The 18,486-nt window shown below is 48.8% G+C and overlaps 1 protein-coding gene across 19 annotated transcripts in view; it reads left to right on the plus strand.

Annotated features, from left to right (window-relative positions):
• The window catches only part of BCORL1 (BCL6 corepressor like 1), a 78,105-nt gene that overhangs the window by 38,303 nt on the left and 21,316 nt on the right, over positions 1-18,486 (plus strand). For 13 of the 19 annotated variants that reach the window (XM_077989583.1, XM_077989590.1, XM_077989591.1 and 10 more), the window contains 5 exons: positions 3,300-3,465; positions 5,221-5,301; positions 7,308-7,697; positions 10,950-11,176; positions 16,722-16,943. In XM_077989583.1, coding sequence (XP_077845709.1) covers positions 3,300-3,465; positions 5,221-5,301; positions 7,308-7,697; positions 10,950-11,176; positions 16,722-16,943 — 1,086 coding nt within the window. The remainder of the gene's footprint in view (positions 1-3,299; positions 3,466-5,220; positions 5,302-7,307; positions 7,698-10,949; positions 11,177-16,721; positions 16,944-18,486) is intronic. The other 6 variants (XM_077989596.1, XM_077989593.1, XM_077989594.1 and 3 more) reach the window with 1 other exon arrangement.

The following is an 18,486-nucleotide window of genomic DNA, read 5'->3' on the forward strand; positions in this document are numbered from 1 at the left end:
CCCAGGCTGGAGTGCAGTGGCTCGAAGACAGCTCATCGCAGCCTTCACCTTCTGGGCTTAAGCAGTCTCCCACTTCAGCCTCCCAAGTAGCTGGGACCACAGGTGTGTACCACTATACCTGGCTAATTATTTTTTGTAGAGACAAGGTCTCACTATGTTAGCCAAGCTAGTCTCGAACTCCTGGGCTGAAGTGATCCTCCTGCTTCAGCCTCCCAAAGTGCTAGGATTACAGGTGTGAGCCACTGCACCTGACTGTCTTCTACTCTCCGCCCATGGAACTGTTTCACTGAATGTTTTGCAAGTTTTTGTTGCATGGCTACTGTATGCCAGTCCTTCCCAGGCAATGGGAATACATCTTCAGGAGGGTGGTATCGTAGATTGATGAGGAGTATGCTCCCTGGAGCCAGACACAGAGCCTGGGTTTGAATTTTGGCCCCACCTCTTCCTAGCTATGTGCTATTAGTCAAGCTACTTAATCTCTATGGCCTTCAGTGTCTTAATCTATACACAAGACAATAATAGTACCTACTCATAGAGTTGTTGTGAAGATTAAATGAGATGATGATATAAAATGTCCATAATAGGCAAATCCATGGAGACAGAAAGTAGACTAGTGGTTGCCTAGGGCTGGGGAGGATGGAAGATTTGGGAAGTGACTGTTTAATGGGTACTGGGTTTCCATTCAGGGTGATGAAAAAGTTCTGGAGCTAGATAAGTAGGGATGGTTACATAGCTCTATGACTATACTAAAAACAACTGAATTTTACACTTAAGTGAATTGCATGGTATGTCTCAATAAATTATATCTCAGTAAAGCTGTCATTTTAAAAACGATTAAAGAATGCGATATACATAAGTGTGTAGAGTAGTACCTGGCACATAGTAGGTGTTCAGTTAGCGTTAGTGGTTGCTGTTATTGTTAGCATTACAAACAAAATACATGTGGTCCCGCCTCTCATGAAGCTTATGTCTTACAGATGACTCAGTGACAGGTGGGCACTGCTCCATCCTGTATTAGATGAACAGTTCAGTGGGCCCACTGTCAAATGCAGAGGGCAGAGAATAAAATTACAAGATCAGGGGCCTGGAAGCAGCTCTTCACAACTGCCTGTAAGGATTTAGTAAATGTCTATTTTTTGGAAGTGCAAATCACTTCATTCTTTTTTACATGCCACCTTCCTGAGAAGGAAACTGTTGATCAGCAAACTAAGATCAGGGGTTTGTTTGAAACAGCCCCTTTCAGGGCTTGGCCAAGAATGAAAATAGTCTCCTGTTGCCAATACCACCTGCCCAAGTCCTCTCGGGATCTTAAAGGGCCTTCTGCATCACCAGCAGAGAAAAAGTTCTGCTTCATTTGGTGTTGGATGTATTTTATTGTCTTCTCATTCCTTGGAAAATTCTTTGGAAAATATTTCAAAACTCTGTTAACCAGAACATTCGTCTCACACAGTCTCCCCATCCTTCCAACTTCATGCATAAGTTGGAGTGTGCGAAATATTTTTATTCCTGACCTCAGGTGATCTGCTCGCCTCAGCTTCCCGAGGTGCTGGGATTACAGGCTTGAGCCACCGCACCCTGCTAGATGTTCTGTTTTACTTGTTTTTGTCTTAGGAAGTAAAAGTTAATGACCTGTATTTGAAAGAGCCAGCTAAGAATGATATTCAGAAATAAACAGGACATGTTCAAATGTATGTGCATTTGACTTTATTCCCCCTGACTTAAAATAGTTTTTCTCCAGCCATACTTGAAGGTCAGTTTTTAAGCAGCAGTTCCCCATCTTCCTCTTTGCAACCAATGCTTTCCTCCTCCTAACACTTTGGTTTGTAGGAACTGGCAGCGAGCCAAGGGGGAAACTGAACTTGAATTTTTAGTTCAGGCCTCTGCTGAAAATAAGAAGCAGGAGGAGTTCATGGGATAGGAGGAGTCCTGGAATTTGATGGGTAGCAGTGATTCCCTGTCCCTAGAGAATTAGGAGGCCCCAGCCCCCGAAGATGTTCCATCAGTAAGGTATGTGCCATCCCCTTAGCTGGAGGTACACCACGATAACCTTCTAGCAGGCGAGGCATGGGTCAGCTTAGGGAAAAAACAACTCAAGCAAGTTTAACCCTTCCTTTCCTCCTCGGACCTGCTTTTATTGTTCCAACGTTTTGCTTTTTCTGCACTCCCTGCATACTAGAATACTGGAAATCCCTACATTGCCCTATTTCTTGTTTAGTGGCACAGAGAGACCTCAAAGCTCATGAGAATACGTGACTGTTAGGCTGAGAGTGTCCTTGCAGTGTATGAGCACAGCCATTGTGCCTCTTAGATGTGCCAGGCAGTGGGCGTGGGAGAAGCTGAGCTGAAGCAGCCAAGGAAGTGATTCGGGGAAGATAGGTAGTGAGAGCTGATGCCCAGAGGCCTGGGCTGGGGGCCAGGAGCCCCAGGTCCCAGTCCCAGTCCTGGGTCTTTCTCACTGCAAGCACAAATGTGCTAACTTGCAGGTTGGCCTGGTAAGTGGCAGTCCCTGAGCCAGTGGACACATGGGGTTGTGTGTTACCCTGGACAAGTCATTCAACCCTTTGTCTTAGAGCCTCCGTTTTCTTATCTGTTCAGTGGGGATAATATTAGCTTCTCCTCCCAGGGTTGTGGGGAGGATAAAATCCAATAATAGAGATGAGAGCATTTGGACAAGCTGAAAGTGCTGCAGAGTATAAAGTGGCATTATGAATAATGCCTGGGCCTTTTCACTGGGTTTTATAAATATGAGGATATTTGAATTGCTCCGGTGTCATGTTTTTCTTCTTGCCTTAGTTGAATCTATTTTCTGGTATTAATTTACACGTGAAAAGAGACAATTTTTCTTGAGTTGGCCTGTACTGAGAATTATTTTCAGTTGTTGGTGCAATACCATTCACAGTGAAGTTATTTGAACAATGTAGTCTCCCAACTTGCAGAAGAGGCATTTTGTTTAATGCCGGTCTCTCCATTGGTGTTTGGGTACAGAGAGTATGGGGCCTGACTTTGCACCTTTTAAAATGACTTTGGGTGTTTATTCACTGGCTTGTGAACGCAGACTCTGTAGACCTCTTTAAAGTGATGGGGTGTGGACGCCTACGGGGATTAGCTGGGGCCCTGGACTCAGTCCAAAAGAACCCCTGTCGCCCACTGTGGAAGGCAGCGCACGGCCCCTTGCCCCTGGTCCCCCACTCTGGGCAGCTCATGCCTCCAGGTCAGAAACAGGACACCCAGCTCAACCCTGGGAGAGCTTTCTTAAGAAGCGAAACTGATCTCAGACCTGACCCTCTACCTCTCCACAGTGCCGGAAGCTGCCCAGTGACCCCCAGGAATCCACCAAGAAAAGCCCCAGGGGGGCTTCAGATTCAGGAAAAGAGCACAATGGAGTCAGGGGAAAGCACAAGCACCGGAAGCCGACAAAGCCGGAGTCCCAGTCTCCAGGAAAACGAGCCGTCGGCCACGAGGAAGGTAGGCCCCGAGGCCCTGGCCCTCTGGGCTGGCCTGCAGAGGGATCCCCGGGGCACGGTGGTGAGGGCAGAGGGGCTCAGGCGCTGACTCCTTCACTCTGGAAAAGTGAGACTTCTTCAGTGTGGAAAGAAGATATGATTGACCCCTCTGAAGTCTAAGGTGAGCGAGCAAGGATCAGGGGCCCCTTCTGCTCCCCCTGGGCGCTAGAATAAGGCTGAAGGAAGTGGTTTTCAGACACAAACACCAGGCCCACAACACAGTAGCCGACCCATTTCCCCGTGATGGGTCTAGGCTCAAAGAAACAAGTTTAAGGAGAATTTAGACAAAAACCACAGAATGGGGGTTCATTATGCTGTCTTTGGGTATACTGGAAAACTGCCATTCTGAAAAGATAAAAATCAATAGTTAGCTAGTTAGCTAGGAGAGTTTAGAGAAATCTTAAACGTTTATTGTCACTTAGGGACACACAGAATGTTTGGGAGGAAGGGGCTGGTATGTGTCCCTAACCTGTCCGTTTTGCCACTAATAGTTTCTGGGCACCCTTATCAGGGAGAGAATCCCCAGCATTCCTGAGCATAGGAGTCCAGGTGCATGGTCTTGCCCATCTGACATGACTATGACCTGCCTCTTCTGGTCTATTTTTTTGGTTTTGTTTTGATTTTTTGTTTTGAGACAGAGTCTCGCTTTGTTTCCCAGGCTAGAGGGAGTTCAGTGGCACAATCTCGGCTCACTGCAGCCTCAACCTCCTGAGCTCAAGTGATCCTCCGACCTCAGCCTCCTGAGTAGCTGGGACCACAGGCATGTACTAGCTACTCACAAACATCTGGCTGATGTTTGTAGTTTTTGAAGAGATGGGGTTTCACCATGTTTCCCAGGCTGGTCTTGAACTCCTGGGCTCAAGCTATTTCCCTGCCTCAGCCTTCCAAAGTGTTGGGATCACAGGCGTCAGCAACCGCGTCCGGCCTGATCTGTTCTTAGCCGTTTTTCTCTGTTCACTGGCTCCTTGTTCCCATCTTCCCGCCTCACTCAATCCTCCAAGATTCACTGAGGTTGCCCTCCTCTGTGACCTGCTCCAGCTCAGGTAGAACTTTTTTTTGTTTTGTTTTGTTTTGTTTTGTTTTGTTTGAGATGGAGTCTCACTCTGTTACCCAGGCTGGAGTGCAGTGGCGAAATCTCAGCTCACTGCAAACTCTGCATCCCGGGTTCAAGTGATTCTCCTTCCTCAGCCTCCCGAGTATCTGGGACTACATGTAGGTGAGCACCACCATGCCCGGCGAATTTTTGTATTTTTAGTAGAGGCAGGGTTTCACCATGTTGGTCATGCTGGTCTCAATCTCCTGACCTCAGGTGATCCACCCATCTCGGCCTCCCAAAGTGCTGGGATTACAGGCATGAGCCACCATGCCCAGCAGAACTTTGTTGAGGTGCAGCAACCTCAGAGTCCTAAGGGCAGTGGGGCCTCCTACTTTCCTACTTTCTGGCACACCATCCAGTTGATACTGTGCACTGCCTTTTCTGATATCAGCAAAAGTGACCAAACTCCCAGTTTTTAAAAACCACCTGGAACCATGCATTGTCTACGAGAGACACATGGTCATGTAAGGGGACCAAATAAATGTAACCCAGAGTAACCACAGGGTAAACACAAACTCTTTCTCAGTCTCCCCGCCCTGAGCCTTATAGGTGGGCTTTCTGGTCTTTAGGCTTTGATTGTAACATTGCTGCCTTCTGTCCCCAAACCACACATCACTCCAGGTTCCTTGGAAAAGAAAGCAAAGAGCAGTTTCCGTGACTTTATTCCTGTGGTTCTGAGCACCCGCACGCGCAGTCAGTCTGGTGAGTGAGACTAAGGTGATGGCCCCTCTAGGCATCCTCTATGAAAAGAGAGATCTAAATCTGGTTGAGCAGTTTTACCATGGGCCCAGGTGTCGAGTTGGGAATTTGATTCGCTGTGCCACAATGCCCAGCTCCTTGCAGAGATAAGAGAGCCCTGGGTGGGGGCAGGGGACAAAGAGTCCTCAAATATTGCCCACTTTGAGGACTATTTGTTCAACTTTTCAGAGCAGGGATTTGGCATCTCTTGTTGGGAGCTGATGGTGGAAAGAGGTAAGGCCTGTGCCACTCAGGAAAGCCTGTTCAACTCCAAGCTTTGGCACCTTGTCATTACTGGGGCCAATCTCAGGCACAGACTTTTAACTTTTGACCTTGGTCTTATTGCCCTGTGTGACAGGCATCCTCAAAACTGGAAAAGTCATTGAATCGTCAGGGCTGGCAGAATCACATTTGGCTCCCTGAATTTGTATTGGTCAACCTCCAGGGACTAAAAGAAGCTAGCCCTTTCTAGCCACCACTACCTTCTGCTAGCCTCCACACTGGTATCCAGAGCTGGAGATGGTTGCCCCATTCACCCAATTTCCATGCAAATTGGATAGAATGGGGAAGCAAGGTATAGTGTAAACTCAGTTATCTGACATTCTATTAACTAGCACCTTAGCACATGGCAAGTGAGGTGGTAATTGGGGCTCATAATGATGGCCTGGAGGCCTTGCAAAATCCTGAAGTGTCCTCTGAATTATCAAAGAGCGACTACATTACAGCCAGTTCTATTTTAGTGTTAAACACATTGTACCGTATTTGATTCTTTGGAAATTGGTGATTCCTTTGTGATCTCTATGATGATTCTGTATTAACCAGAATATTAGATTAACCAGAGCACTTTGTTTTGCCTGGCCTATATAACGGAAAGTATGCTGTTATTTGCTGTCTTTTAGCAGTCTGACTAACTTGAAGCTTTGGTCAAGGGCTACTTACTCTATTTGCCTCGAACCATTTCTTTCTTCTGCTGACCTTGCTTGGGTCTGGGGACTGTTGAGTTAATAGCTGGGCCTTGGGAGAAAGATGGTGGTATCTCACAGCTGCTTCCGAGGAGGAAGGTGTCAAATCTCCTGTAGTGTGAAACCAGGCCAATTTAGGATGTACTTTTGTTGTTAGCAGAGTTGAAGGAAAGAGTGGACAGAGAAAATGTCCTCTTGGCAAGGTGGCTGAGGAAGGCAGGAAAGGTATCATCCATCCTGGGGTGGTGGGGGAGGAGGGGGAAGCGCTTGTCCAGCAGTGAGGAACAGCTACAACCCGGTGGAGGGAGGCGCCTGGGAGGAAGCTCCACCCCTGAACTCTTGGCAAGTCAGGAGGAGGTGGGGTCAATTTAAGGGAAGTGGGCGTGCCTGGGTGCATTTGGGCGTGACCCAACCAGACTCTCACAGATCACAGGAAAGGGACTCCTTCTTGCTTTGCTTTTCTTGAGACTTTTCTCTTGTGATGATTCTGCTTGGCCTGGGTGGCTCTGTCCCCAAGATTGGCGGTGCCACAAAAGGAGTATGTCCTCCCTTGCCCTGTCTGAGACCCCAATTGCCCTCTCCTAGCCCCTGATTTCCCAGGGACCTGTGGCCCTCTCCTGCCCTTCACAAAATACTTGGCACCTTATAAGAGCTAAGCAAGCGTTTTGGGTGTGAATTCAGGTAACACTGTAACGTGGATGAGTAAGGGTGTATGTTTTTAATACTTGATGTTGTCTGGTATATTGGACTCTGTAAAGCACATATGCGTGAAAGATCTTATTTGAGCCTCAAAACAGCCCTGTGAGGTCAGTAAGGGGAGAACAGTATCCCCATTTTATAGATGAGGAGACTGCACTGAAGGAACTTTCCCGAAGGGTACAGCTTATTACTGGCAGAGCCTGAACTTGAACCCAGACCTTCAAACTCCTAGTCCAGGGCATTCACTTCGACACCATGCTTTGTCCTTTGAAGAAGTACCTGACCATCCTCTGTACATCCCGTCCACAGGAAGCATCTGTAGCTCCTTTGCTGGCATGGCAGACAGTGACATGGGAAGCCAGGAAGTCTTCCCCACAGAAGAAGAAGAAGAGGTAACCCCCACCCCAGCTAAGCGTCGAAAGGTGAGAAAGACCCAACGGGACACCCAGTATCGCAGCCACCATGCCCAGGACAAGTCTCTGCTGAGCCAGGGTCGAAGGCACCTGTGGCGAGCCCGAGAAATGCCCTGGAGGACAGAGGCTGCCCGGCAAATGTGGGACACCAATGAGGAGGAGGAGGAAGAGGAGGAGGAGGGCCTGCTGAAGAGGAAGAAACGAAGACGGCAGAAGAGCCGAAAATATCAGACTGGGGAGTACCTGACGGAGCAAGAAGATGAGCAGCGGCGGAAAGGGAGAGCAGGTAAGGCTGGCCAGGGCTCTGCTGTCGCCGCAGCCTGTTTGGCTTCTGGGAACCCTCGGGCATCTCTACGCCAGCCAAAGGCTTCGGGACCCAGAGAAACCCGGTGCTATGATCTCCAGCTGCCAGAGGGGGTCACTCAACTCCAGCTCCCAGCCTTTGGCTTTGGGTTGACACTGAATGAGTTCGGATTGGCCTGCAGGTGAGCAGAGGACATGAAGGCCCAAGCCCTCCAGTTTCTTATAGAAGTCTGAACCTGTGGGCAAGGCCACGGTGACATCCTTGGCATGGGACAACTGGATACCAGGGAGTTCTCTGGTTGGCTTGAGGGAGTCGAGTCTTTTGGGAGGACGGGTTCTCTCTCCTAGAATCTTGGGTTCAAGAAGACAGAGGGCATCGGCTGCCTTTCCTGGGATACTTGCAGCCTCTAAGCTAAAAAGAAGTACAGTGGGTTCTTCAAACCAACAGAAGAACTTCAAGTAGAAACGGGCACAGCATTGCTTTATCCGTTAAAGCCACAGTGATTATTCAGAGACTGAGTGAAGCTTTGAGGTGACCCAAAGTGGCATCATTTTTGTTGGACCTGAGTTAAGAAGGCAGGCAGCCCAAAGAGAAAACCAGGCTTTCTCTGATCACATCAAATGCTGTGATATACCATCCTGGAGGCACAGACTGTCACAAGACGCTAGTATCAGTATGTTCCACTGAGTACTGTTCAGGCCCATTCCTATAGTGGATTTCTAAATAAGCAAAAAGCACATCTCTGGGTTTTATAAGAACACCTCTGTCTCTCACTCTCGTTCTCTGACCTCTACCCTGGAAGCAGCAATTGATTGCCTCCTATAATGTATTCATCCTGAGCTGCCAGTAAACATCCGCTGTCTCCTTTTTAGCTAAAACTGAATAACCTCATATTGAGTGGGTAGTAGATTCCAGGTTTGCTATAATGCAAAGACGGCTTAACCTCATTTCCGGCTCTGTTTAAGTGGAGATATATATGATACCCATCTCTACGTTCAAGAGAGTAATTGAGCTAATTTTCATCAACTATGTGACAGAGTGGGAACAATTTTCTCTTTCTTCTGCTAGAGCAATAATAGATTGATCAGGAATAAGTTGTCAAGCTGTTGGCCTCAGCCACTTGTGTTAGGATGAAGAGGAGCTTTTGTGTATCACCTAATCTTCTCTAATGGCACCTGGTTTCCTAGCATGGAAGCTTCCTGTGGAACGTATTGGCACTTGGAACCAGAAGGACCTTCAAGGTTGCCTGGTCCAGTTTGCCACCCAATGCAGAGATAGAGATCTCCACAGCATTCTTGACAGGTAGCCAGCCAGCCTTTTCATGAACACACCTCCAGTAATGCAGAGAACACCACCAATCAAGGCATCCTACTTGATTTGGGGGGAGCTTCAGTTGTTGGAACGTAGGTCATTCTTCCTCCATGGATGTGTCTAAGGGTTTTGCATTGAGGCAGCTGGATTTGGCACGTGGTCTGGTCACTTTCCTCCAGATCTGATGATGGCATCTTCGTGCAGGAATTTGGCAAAGGCCAAAATGAGGCAGGTTACACTTCTGTCTGAGCCTCCTGACTTTCTTTTCATCCTGGTTTTGGTTATGTCCCTTCTTGACCCGCAGAGCAGGTAGGCAGAGCCACTTCCACTCACACACCTGCCACCTCCGCTGTCTGGTCCTTTGTAGGCTACTTATAAAGCCTTCACTTCTCTGTAATTGAATAAACACCCAAGCCTGCCCTGCCCTGGATAAACAAGGTGGGCTGTTTCTTTGCCTGTAGCATTGAACACTGTAATACGACTTCTTCATGTTTCCTGGAGTCCTCACAAGGCATGGTTCTGTTCCTTCCTCTTTTGTCTCAGCCCAAATGTGTTGCATCAAAAGCCCGAGTTTAGAACATTCTGATTGGAAGTGCTATTAGAGACCATGTAGTACTGCATGCAATTCCTGGACAGGCTATGGGGCCCCACTAGTGGGCTGAGGCTAGTTGGGAGAAAGGGGTGGCATGACAGCTGGCCTTCCAGGAACTGTACATAAGCTGCAGCCAACTCCTCATGCTGGAATGATGGCTCCCACATCTGGATCTGCCTTTGGCAATGTCACATGTGAGAGCCCATGTCAGGGTTGGGGGAGGCGAGTTGAGAACTCTTCAATCTCAGTCCCTTCATTTCACTAATTGCTAGGCATGGTGTTCATTTCGTGGGGAGGAAAACACACGGGCATGGGTCCACCTCAAGAGCTTGTGCTTAAATAACAGAATAATGATGCCTTACTTGTTATAACACTTTTTGAAAGGGATTTTGCATGTATTACCTTATTTCATTCTCATACCACTCTTGTGATGTAGATTATATTCTCCCCATTTTACAGATATGGCAACTGAGGCTCAGAGCAATTAGGACTTGAGCCCAGCCAATCACACAATTGACGGCCAAGCCAAGCAGCACTAATCTTGAGAGATGAGGCTAAACACACAATCAGTCGCCCCTACACACAGGGTTAGGACGGACCCTGTGGGATGAAGCTCTTGATAATGGAGTTCCCGGCAGGCCTTTTTGAAATTAGAATGTGCTTTGTTCAGCAAGCTGTGGCTAAATTAGAGATGTTGCTGGTGTGTTCTAGTGACACCAGTGACTTGATTTTCACCCAGAAAGGGCAGCAGGTTTCTGCCCTTGACTGCCAGCTAAGTAGGCTCATGGTACCTTCTAGTTTCAGGGAGTTCCTGTAGCTTTGATTTTTGTGTCCTCGGAGAGTGACAAATGGGACAGTCAGGTGAGTAGAGCTGAGGCCATGAAGGCAGCCTTCTACCTTTTCCTCCCTGTTCCCCATGTACTTGATATTTAATGTCAGCAGGACCGCCAGATTTGCTTTCATATGGGACTGGAGAAAGAGACAAAGGGAATGGGGAAAAAAGTGAAAAGAAATTCTGATTTGCTCTGGGTAAAATCCTGTTAAAATTACCCTCATCTTAGGGCTAGCCAGATGGGCCGCCCCCTGCTGGCAGGGCTGGGAGCTGTCTCCTGCTTGTAGAGGAGGGACTTCGATGTTGAGGTATGGTATGTTCATTCAAGAGGCATTTAGTGGAATAGTCAGGACTGCACTGGATATCGATAGCTGATAGTTATACAACTTTGCACTGCAGTTCTAATCCCCAAAGTCCTCTGATTCATCTTAGAGGAAGGCATTGCTTTTCTGTGTTCCATTTCTTTGACGTCCGTTCTTTTCCTGTTTCTTGCCTTCAGATTTAAAGGCCCGTAAGCAGAAGACTTCCTCCTCCCAAAGTTTGGAGCACCGCCTCAGGAACAGGAACCTTCTCTTGCCCAACAAAGCCCAGGGGATCTCGGATTCACCAAATGGTTTCCTCCCAAATAACCTGGAGGAGCCAGCCTGCCTTGAAAATTCAGAAAAGCCATCAGGAAAACGAAAGTGCAAGACCAAGCACATGGCAACCGTCTCAGAAGAGGTAAAGGTGCGTAGCCATCAAGGGGTATTGTATAAGGTGTGTGTGTGGGAGGTGGGCAGAGGAGGCAGGAGGGAGGGAGGGATGGGGGGATATGGGGAGGATCAAATTAACCCATATTTAGTAAGGCATTCTCAAACTAGTTCTCGAAGGGTTGGGGGTGGATTTGAAGAATGGGAACTAAAGTTATAGTTAACTATAAGTTCTGGCCCATGATGACTTTTCCTCTACAATCTTTAGATCTTCTTTGAGTTAAGGAAGAATTAAAGAATATGGCAGGATGTTAGCCTGAGTAGCTTGTTAACATCCAATCAAGAAGCTTTTGTCTGGGTTTAACTTACTGGAAACCAATCATGAGACATTCTGAGTCAATCAAGGTAGAAAACAACTTGTAGGAGGAAGGATTGTAAGGTCCAGACAAAGGTTGATTGAGGGTGAGGCTGAAGGAATTCCACTGGGGCCCAGATTCTAGCTACTTCTCCCTTCCCCTGCTCCCCAGTTCGTTAGCTTCTCATGGAAGCATAGGAGGCAGTGAGTGGGCAGTTACCAATCAACGGCCAGGCAAGCATTCCTAAAACCCTCATCCCAAATCAACATCTCTTTTGGGTCTGATGTTCATGCCATTGGTGTTAGGTTGCATGTTGTAACCTTAGAAAAAATCAGTCCTCAACCTGGGTGAACTTTACATTTGAGAGAAGTGAGGGTCCAGGTTCAAATGTATACTCATAATATGTATTTGTCATTGACAGCCAAAAACAAAAGCCCATCTTCAGCTTGTTTTGGTGGTCATGATTCTTCTTTTTTTTCTCTCTCTCACTCTTTTTTGAGAGAGAGTCATGCGCTGTCGCCCAAGTTGGAGTGCAGTGGCACGATCTCGGCTCACTGCAACCTCCGCCTCCCGGGTTCAAGCGATTCTCGTGCCTCAGCCTTGTGAGTAGCTGGGATTACAGGCGCCCGCCACCACGCCCAGCTATTTTTTGTATTTTTAGTACAAAAATGCAAAAAATCACCATGTTGGCCAGGCTGATCTCGAACTCCTGAGCTCAAGTGATCCACCTGACTTGGCCTCCCAAAGTGCTGGAATTACAGGCGTGAGCCATCACGCCTAGCGCTTTGGTGGTCATGATTCTTACTGGGATCCCCGAATGGCACTGGCAAGAGGTGGGAGCCCCAGGTGCTCGTCTCCTCTCCTTTCCCCTTCCCCCTCCCAGAACCTCTTTCCAGCTCAGACAAGACTCAAGCTTATTTCCTCATCTTGAAGAATGGAGCTGCTGCTTCTTGCCCTTTCTGTCTCATAAGGGTGCTTGGGGGAACAAAGGAAGCAATGTCTGTGACAGGCTTTGATAACCATAAAGTACTCTCCGAGGGTTGCTGTGCATCATTGTGCTTCGGACGGAAGCAAGAATGAGGGAATAGAAGCATGGCATGGCAGGGTAGCAACATTCATTCCCTTGACCCCCCAGAGTGGGAGGACAGGGGCCCAGGGAAAGAGCAGGGAACTCTGGTCTGTGCCAAGCAGTTCATTCACATTATCGCTCTTAATTCCCACAGTGGCACTTGGGAGGTAGGCACCTTTATTATACTCATTTTGTAGTGAGGAAACTGAGGCTCAAGGAGGTTAAGGGACTGGTGTGAGGTTACTGGGTTTCCTGAGTGATGCAGTTGGGATGTGAAATAGGCCTGTCTGCCTCTGGATCCCTGGCTCGTTCCATATGTCTCTCAGGCTCTGAATTGGGTGGCTTCTGTTTGTATCTGGGAGACACTGGGGGAGGGGGGCAGTTGGACAGAAAATGCCGCCACCACAAGCAGCACTGGGAAAAGGTGGGCGTCACAGGCTCCTGCTTCCCCTCCCCTTCCCCCGTTCCTCCCCAGACACTCAGATGGATGGCCTCAGCCCACACAAAGGTAACCAGCGCCCAAGATTCAGCAGCACACTCACATGCTTCTGTCTGGTTATTCTGCCTGGCAGTGTGTCTGCTGCAGTGTTCTCCTGGAGAGGTTTTTGCCCCTCCCCATGACCTTCCTTTCTCCCTCCCACCTTCCTTTCTCTCCCAGCCACCACCACCTGCTCCGGTTGCCCCCATGGCATGGGGCTTTGTAGCAGGAAGCAAGGGTGGGGGAGGGCGGGGAACGCTCCTGCAACACTAAAAGCGGGGCATTGGCCAAGGGCTTCTTCCCACAGGGGCTCAGAGCCAGGGGGAAGGAGGGGGGAGGGGTCCCCCCACTTGTTCTTGCTCCTCCCCCTCCCAGGCAACTTGCCTCGCTGCTGCTTTCTGGCAGCTTTGGCCCCCAGAAAGGAGAGTCACCCTTTGGTTCCTGGCTTGGCTTAGCGAAACCCTGGTACTTTACCCAGCATCCTCCAGTCCTGCCATTGTACACTCTATCCTCCTGGAGATAAAGCAGCATTGTACCCTCATAGCTAGTGCCTTCCTGCTAAGGCTTATACCTCTCTGCCCTTTCAGGATGGGGACTGATCATGGCTTCTCGCTGTCTTGGGATTAACCAGAGGAAACAAATGCCTTGAGCCCTCATCTTCTCTTCTCTACTGCTCCTTCCCTGACTCAATATCTTTTTAGGCAACTGTTCTGGCCATCCAGGGCTCTGTATACAGCTGGCTTGAAACAGGTCAACAAATATTTGTTGTAATAATGTGGCCAGGTATGGTGGCTCACGCCTGTAATCCCAGCACTTTGGGAGGCTGAAGCAGGTGGATCACTTGAGATTGGGAGTTTGAGAGCAGCTTGGGCAACATGGTGAAACCTTGTCTCTACTAAAAGTACAAAAATTAACCGGGCGTGGTGGTGGGTGCCTTTAGTCCCAGCTACTTGGGAGGCTGAGGCAGGAGAATTGCTTGAAGGCAGTGAGCCGAGATCGTGCCATTACACTCCAGCCTGGGTGACAGAGCGAGACTCTGTCTCAAAAAATAATAAATAATAATAATAATGTGTCCAGCCCTGAGTTAAGTGCTGTAAGGAACAGAAAAATGATGACAATATGAACCCTGTCCCCAAGGAGCTTAAAATCTAGCAGGAGAGGTGAGACTTATGCATGAAACTGGATGGAAAGAAAAAAGTGAGGCATCAGATTACGTGGTTCAGACTTGGTATTCTGGCTACACAGAGGAAGAGGGCCTAGAGTGTTGTGGAATATGGTAGAAGACAGAGGATTGAAGTGAGACCTTGATGTTCTGAGGGGTTTGGATAAGTCGGAAATACTAGTTATCTATTGGGGTATAACAAATGACTACACAACTTAGCAGCTTTACACAACAATAAGCATATGTTATCTCACACAGTTTCTTGGGGTCAGGAATTCAGGGGCTTAGCTGGACCTGGCTTGGGGTCTCTCGTGAGGTTGCAGTCAGGTGTCAGCCAGGGCAGTATTCCTCTGAGGGCATGACTGGAGGATCTACTGCTGGGGTAGCTTGCTCGAATGGCTGGCATATTGATGCTGGTTGTTGGCAGGAGGCCTCCTCTCCCTGCCCCATGGATCTCTCCAACGGGCTGCTCAAGGGTCCCCAGGACACGGCAGCTGGCTTTCCCCACAGTGAGTGATCCAAAAGACAGCAAGGCAGAAACCACAGTGTCTTTTAGACCCTAGCCTCAGAAGGCACCTACTGTCATTTCTGCAGTCTCCTGTTGGTTACACGGGTCAGCCCTACTTACTGTAGGAGGAGGGTACATAAGAGCATGAAGATCAGGGGATCATTGGGGCCATCTTAGAGGCTGACTCCCACAGTCTACCCTCTGGCCTTCCCCAGTGATTCCTGTCTCTCCCACATGCAAAGTATGCCACCTCTCCCAGTGCCCCCCAAAGCTTCATCCAATTATAGCATCAACTCCAGGTTGAGAATCTCTTTTATTTATTTATTAATTATTATTTTTTGAGGTGGAGTTTCGCTCTTGTTGCCCAGGCTGGAATGCAATGGCTCTATCTGGGCTCACTGCAACCTCCGCCTCCCAGGTTTAAGTAATTCTCCTGCCTTAGTCTCTGGAATAGCTGGGATTACAGGTACCTGCCACCACTCCCGACTAATTTTTTGTACTTTTAGTAGAGATGGGGTTTCACCATGTTGGCCAGGCTAGACTCGAACTCCTGACATCAGGTTATCCAACCGCTTCAACCTCCCAAATTGCTGGGATTACAGGTGTGAGCCACCATGCCTGGCATTTTTTTCTTTCTTTCTTTTCTTTTCTTTTCTTTTCTTTTTTTTTTTTTTTTTTTGAAACAGAGTCTTACTCTGTCACCCAGGCTGAAGTGCAGTGCTGCAGTCTTGGCTTACTGCAACCTCTCCCTCCCGGGCTGAAGCGATTCTCATGCTTCAGCCTCCCGAGTAGCTGGGACTACAGGCGTGCACCACCACACCCAGCTCATTTTTTGTATTTTTAGTAGAGACTGAGTTTCACTGTGTTGACCAGGCTGGTCTTGAACTCCTGCCCTCAACTGATCTGCCTGCCTTAGCCTCCCAAACTGCTGGGATTACAGGCATAAGCCACCACTCCCAGCCTCTCCTAGTGTTTTGTGAGCACCTACCCTGTTCCCTGTTCATTATCTCAGAGACCCTGCAAGGAAGAAAATGGGGCTCGGAGAGGGAGGGCCTTGCCCCAGATCTTGTAGCTAGGGGATGGCAGAGACAAGGTTCAAACCCAGGTCTGCGTTAGATCTTTCTGCCACCCCAGGGGGGTCTGAGTATGATATGGGGACACAGTGTGATGGAAGATGGGAACATTCTGTGAGGGCTGGATGTGGAAGGAAGGTTTTTTGCTACAAGTGTGAAGCTTTAGCAGCTGTGACTAGTCAAAGATAGCTGGCCTGGCATGGTGGCTCATGCCTGTAATCCCAGCACTTTGGGAGGCCAAGGCAGGCGGATCACTTGCAGTCAGGAGTTCGAGACCAGCCTGGCCAATATGGCGAAACCCCGTCTCTACTAAAAATGCAAAAATTAGCTGGGCGTGGTGGCACATGCCTGTAATCCCAGCTACTCAGGAGGCTCAGGGAGGAGAATCCCTTGAACCTGGGAGGCAGAGGTTGCAGTGAACAGAGATCACACCACTGCACTCCAGCCTCAGTGACAAAGTGAGACTCGGTCTCAAAAAAAAGATAGCTGTCTCATTTCTCTTCACTCTCAGAGTTTGCTTCTGCCTATTTACAGACAGGACTTGTAAAAGCCTCAATAAATGGTGATTGAGGCAGGTAAAGAAGGCATGCAGAGTCTTGAGAGAAGCTGGGATATCCCCTCAATCTCTGATTTACAATTCCCGTGGCATTCCTTGGTTTATGGGGTTGAGCATTTGAGCCTCTTCATATCTCCCCACCGGCTAGAAACTCATGGGAACCTGTGTTGATCCTGGAGAGACTTCACATGGTTAGCGCCTGGCCCAGCCTCTGGCCTCAAACCTGACAGTAGTCTTGGCCATTTGGGGTAGTGTAAGCAAAGTACAGCATGGACACAGATAAGGTGAGATGGCCTTGGCCGCTGAAGGCAGTGATGACCCTGGTGGATGGATAAGCTGCCTGGCCTGACCTGACCTAGGACTGCATCTCTGCTTTCCAGGGCAAAGGTCGCTGGAGCCAGCAGAAGACACGATCTCCCAAATCTCCCACCCCAGTGAAACCCACAGAACCATGTACACCCTCTAAGTCCCGAAGTGCCAGCTCAGAGGAGGCCTCGGAGTCACCTACAGCCCGGCAGATCCCCCCAGAGGCACGTCGGCTCATAGTGAACAAAAATGCTGGTGAGACCCTCCTGCAGAGGGCGGCACGTCTTGGCTATAAGGTAAGGGAATTCTCCACCGACCACAGGGCGCCGTTGGTCTGAGCATCTATGAAGAAGCTTTTCTCCATGGGCTCTTCTGGTGCTTGAACCCAGGCTGGCCTCCCACTACACCCCAGATTGCCCTGGGACTGCCTTGCCCCTCATCACTCGGATCTCAGTGTGTGAGAATGCAAACTTGTTTGAATGTCAATTTGGGATAAATGCAATTGAAACGGTATCATGCAGTATATTCCTAGACCAGGAACGCAATTTTTGGATATCCACGTTGTCTTGAATTTCTCTGTATGGTGGTTTCCCAACTCAGAAAGGAACAAGGGGTGATTTATTGCTCACTCTTCATCTCCTCCTCCAGCTTCCCCTCATTTCTGCCTCTCAGAGGGGCCAGGATCATGTTTGAGGGGCGAGGCTGAGCTAACCCCACCTTATACTACTTCCCTATAGATTAGAAAAAAGGCAAGAAAGGAAGCTGGCATTTATTGAGCACTTCTTTTGTCATGTTAAGAGCCTGATTACTTTATATTATTTAATCTTCACAGTAAGCCGAGGGAGTAGATTTATTATCCCCATTTTATAGGTGAGAAAATCAAGGCTTTGCAGTGTTCAATGATATGTCCAAGATCACTCAACTACTACGTATATGAGTCTGAATTCAAACCAAGGTCTTTTGATTCCCAAGTGCCGGGGTAGGTGGAAGACTGACTCATTCACCATAATTCAGTTACACCTTGGACGTTTCCATTGTTCCCCACTTTTTGTTGAGTGTGTATCTTTACCTACCATATGGATTATTTCCTCAGGGTTTGCTCCTAGCAGTGGAGTTGCTGGGTTAGTTACAGAGTGTACCTTTTGTTTTAAGGCTTTCCATCCCTATACCTGACTTGTTTCACACCAGCCACGCTCCCAGCCAGACTGGTCAGCCCTGGGGAGCTGACGTGACAGTGTCTCACTGGCAAGCAGCCCATCTTTCATAAGCACCTAGTGTGGGTGCCTGGATAGCTGCCAAGGGAGACCTAAAACAAAAATGAAGACCAATCCCTGCCGTCAAGGTTAATTTAATTGTCTTGTACCCTGGGCAAAACCAGCAAACAGGAAACCATCGGAGGGGCCAATGGGACAGGGCTGGAGCACTAAGGCAGCCTGTCAGGGAGGGTGGAAGGAGCCCTCTTAGGCCTTGGGGAAAAGGCAAACATCTGCACTGGTGAGGAGGGTGGGAAGCCTTATGCTTTCTCCCAGGTAAAGGAGCTTGACAGTTTCTATATACAGGCAGCAGCACCCCCGACACAGGCTGCACACACAGTCACTCTAGCCAGCTAGCCTGTGAGCTGTCAGGCAGAAAGGTGGAGTGGCCCATCTCCCCAGTGCCCCAGAGAGGACTGGCAGTGGTGTAGCTGTGGGGCCATTGTTTGGAAAGCCAGGCAGCCATTAATGCTGCCGGCCTCTCCCCTCCTCACCTCGTTCACCCAGCTTCAGCCCATGCTAGCTAGGGTGCTGCAAGTCCCTGGGGTCCCACCTGTAGTCCTTTCATCATCTCAACCCAAGGAAG

This window comes from Macaca mulatta, chromosome X, assembly GCF_049350105.2.
Source record: "Macaca mulatta isolate MMU2019108-1 chromosome X, T2T-MMU8v2.0, whole genome shotgun sequence".
NCBI classification, from domain to species: domain Eukaryota; kingdom Metazoa; phylum Chordata; class Mammalia; order Primates; family Cercopithecidae; genus Macaca; species Macaca mulatta.